This window comes from Pinus tabuliformis, chromosome 2_1 (assembly GCF_031772625.1).
Source record: "Pinus tabuliformis cultivar Carrire ecotype Pingquan chromosome 2_1, CPIR1, whole genome shotgun sequence".
Taxonomy (NCBI): domain Eukaryota; kingdom Viridiplantae; phylum Streptophyta; class Pinopsida; order Pinales; family Pinaceae; genus Pinus; species Pinus tabuliformis.
In genome coordinates this window covers 43,120,797-43,124,190 of record NC_142299.1, presented here as the reverse complement: position 1 = coordinate 43,124,190, position 3,394 = coordinate 43,120,797, and the positions used below count along the sequence as shown (strand labels likewise).

The following is a 3,394-nucleotide window of genomic DNA, read 5'->3' as shown; positions in this document are numbered from 1 at the left end:
CTATTTTTGTATTTGTATTTTTCTCATGATCGTACTATTTACATTGCAGGCCATACCTCTTCATCTCCGGGAGTTAAAAGTATGTACTCCTAGAAGTTTACATTTTCCAAAGGGATTTTATCACCTCAAGGACCTCGAAAAGATTGTGGTTGATGTTCCCAGGATGAGAGATCAGGACTACGATGTGTTTATAAACCATCGTGGTCCTGATACAAAATACACGGTAGCCACCAATCTCTACCGTCGACTTCTTCTCTGCGGCTTGCGAGTCTTTCTTGACAAACCAGAATTGCGGGTTGGACACGAAATTTCGTCCCAAATAGAAGACTCTATTCGATGCGCATCTGTACACATCGCAATCTTCTCTCAAAATTATGCGCAATCAAAATGGTGCTTAGATGAGCTCGTGCTCATGAAACAGTCCGGGGCTCCAATTATTCCCATCTTTTACCAAGTAAAGCCTCACGGGGTGCAGGCCGCGGGCAAAGATGAAGATGGAGCATACGCTGAAGCACTGCGCATCCACGAAACGAAGCAGCGATACGAGTCCCGGAAAATTGAGAACTGGAGAGATGCTCTTTGTCAGGTTGCAACCATAACCGGCTTCGAGCTGTCTGCGAATGATGAGTGAGGATTTCTTACTCTCCTTTCAATTGATCACACAAAATTTGATTTTTATAATGAATCCCGTAAAAGGTATATAAACTTTTTTTCAATTAGTGATTAGCTTGAAATAACTTCACAAGCACACATGATTCGATATTTCCAAACTATAACTTAACTCACTCACTCAACTTGAATAAGTTAAACTCTCCTGAATTTAACCAACTGAGTAATTACAATTTCTCACAAATCCATGATAGATTGCTATGCAAATGACAACTGCAGTAGGTTCATTCTCAATTGTTATACCATATCTCTGAACACGCAGGAACGAGGAACATATCTTGGAACAGGTCACGCAAAGGGTACTGGAAATGATTCCGCAAAGAGAGGGGTTTCAAGATGAGGGGACTCATTCAATGAGGTTACCAGATGAATTTTGTAATTTGCCGTCCTTGAAACATTTCGAGCTAACTGGATGCTACAGATTGCTGACGCTGCCAAAATCCTTTGGTAACTTAACAACTCTCACACACATCAATCTGCGTGGCTGCGAAACTTTGGCGAAGCTTCCAAATTCTTTTGAGAATTTGAGAAATCTTCATCACCTGGATCTGTCTTATTGCAAAAGTTTGAAGATGCTTTCAAATTCACTGGGGAATATGACAAATCTTGAACGCATCAATCTGGCTTGTTGTATAAGTTTGGAGATGCTCCCAAATTCCTTGGGGGATTTGACAAATCTCAAATACATCAATCTCTATTGTTGTAGAAGTTTGGAGATGCTTCCGGATTCATTCGGAAATCTAACAAATCTCCAGAACATTGGTTTGTTGTCTGGCTGCGACAGTTTGAAGAACCTTCCAGATTCTTTTGGGAGTCTGACAAAGCTTCAACGCATTTGTATGTCTGGTTCCGAAAGTTTGGAGAGTCTTCCAAACTCCTTTGGGAATTTGATAAATCTACAACGTGTCAATCTGTCTAGTTGCAAAAGATTGAAGATGCTTCCGAATTCCCTACAGAATTTAACAAAACTCCGCCACATCAATCTGTCTTGGTGTGAAAGTTTGCAAATCTTCCCAAATTCCTTGCTAAATTTGACAAATCTGCAATTCATGAAACTGGATTGCTGCACAAGTTTGGAGATGCTTCCAGATTATTTTGGGAGCTTAGAAAATCTGGAGCACATAGATCTGTCTGGTTGCAATAGTTTGAAGGTGCTTCCAGATTCCTTCGGCAATCTGCCACAGCTTAAACATCTGCATTTAAGTGACTGCTCCAGTTTGACCATCTCTACAGAAATGCTTGGGAATATCACCACGCTTGAATGTTTGGATCTCTCAGGTTGTCTCCAAATGGAAGTATTGCCTCCACAGATTGGACATCAACAGTTCTTGTTAAAATTAAATTTGCTGGGTACAAACTTAAAAGAGTGGCCTAGTGATCATGTTGCATGCCTAAGCAACTTGGAGCTTCTGAGAATGGGAGGTCCGTTTCCGGAAGTGCTGCCATCTTCGTTCCTTCACCTGACCAGTTTGAAGGAATTGTGGCTCAACAATTGTGAGAAATTGCAATGTCTCCCTGATTCAGTTGGACTGTTGTGTCAGTTGACAGTGTTGCACATATGGAATTGTAGTGTACAATACTTACCACCAGATATCTTGAACATGAAGAATCTCGAAGTTTTAACAGTGGGCCGGTGTCCCTTGATGGAACTGCCATTTACAAAGGTTGAAGGAGAGATGGAAACAGACTGGACTGTGGGGACGGAAGCGTCGAGTGAAGGCTCTTCCAGTGATAAAGGCATGCTTCAGCTCAAGGAGTTCGAGCTGTATCGCACAAATATATCAGAGGTATCATTTTCTAAAGGCACTTGCCCTAATCTTGAACATCTCAAGATCAGGTTTTGTAATGCTCTAGTGGAGGTTGGAGCATTGCCAACAACTTTGGTAACTCTGAAATTGAAATATTGCTGTGCATTGAGGAAAATAGGAGGCGTTTGTGCGCGTCTTGCAAAACTTGAAAGGCTGGACATGAGAGGTTGTAATAATATTCAGATAGAGAAGGTGCCAACTCTTCAAACCCTGAAGTCATTCAAGAAATCGTCAAGCATCCGACTTGACACTTTTGTCAGCGAGGATGGTCAGCAGCAGAGAGCAACTTTGAAGGAGGATCCCGAGCAAGCGCAGCAGAGAGCAGCATTGAAGGAGGATCCCGAGCAAGCGCAGCAGAGAGCAGCTTTGAAGGAGGATGCTCCAGCGAAGTTATTTTGCAGATGTTGAACGCAGGCGCATGTTGTAATGATAGCTTGAAACAAATTACTAGTATTACTCAATTTTCTTCAAAGTAATATATTTTTGTTTGGTTCAATTTTAATCAATTTAATAGAAATTTATTGGAATTGTAAGTGGCTGGATAGTCCTGTTAAAGTTACTTAAAAATCTGGCTGTATCAATTCATGAATGTGCAGATATGATCAGCTTTCAGACGATACTATTCTCCAGGTGTCATTTGAACCGTAATATATACCAAATTCTTAGTTACAATGAAATAGGTCTGCTGGACCTCGAAATTTAAAAATGCTGCTCAATATTTTTGTTGGAAGTGATTTCTTTTCGGTCCAGTCTGAATATACTCTGTAAGAAATCTTATATTGACTCAATCCCATGAAGAAATTCTGAAATTGTTTTCATTCCATTATGCAACTCTGTTCTTGCATTGTTTTGCAAGGAAAAAAAAATATTGTATTTATATTGATATGTAGAAACCAGTACATCTGTCCAAATATCAT

The 3,394-nt window shown here is 40.4% G+C and overlaps 1 protein-coding gene across 1 annotated transcript in view; it reads left to right on the top strand.

Annotated features, from left to right (window-relative positions):
• Positions 1-3,183, top strand: part of LOC149198686 (uncharacterized) — a 33,638-nt gene extending 30,455 nt beyond the window's left edge. The window contains exons 4-5 of the mRNA XM_089399304.1: positions 50-627; positions 932-3,183. Of these exons, the coding sequence (XP_089255430.1) occupies positions 50-627; positions 932-2,885 (2,532 nt within the window). The 3' untranslated portion in view covers positions 2,886-3,183. The remainder of the gene's footprint in view (positions 1-49; positions 628-931) is intronic.
• Positions 3,184-3,394: the final 211 nt, after the last annotated feature.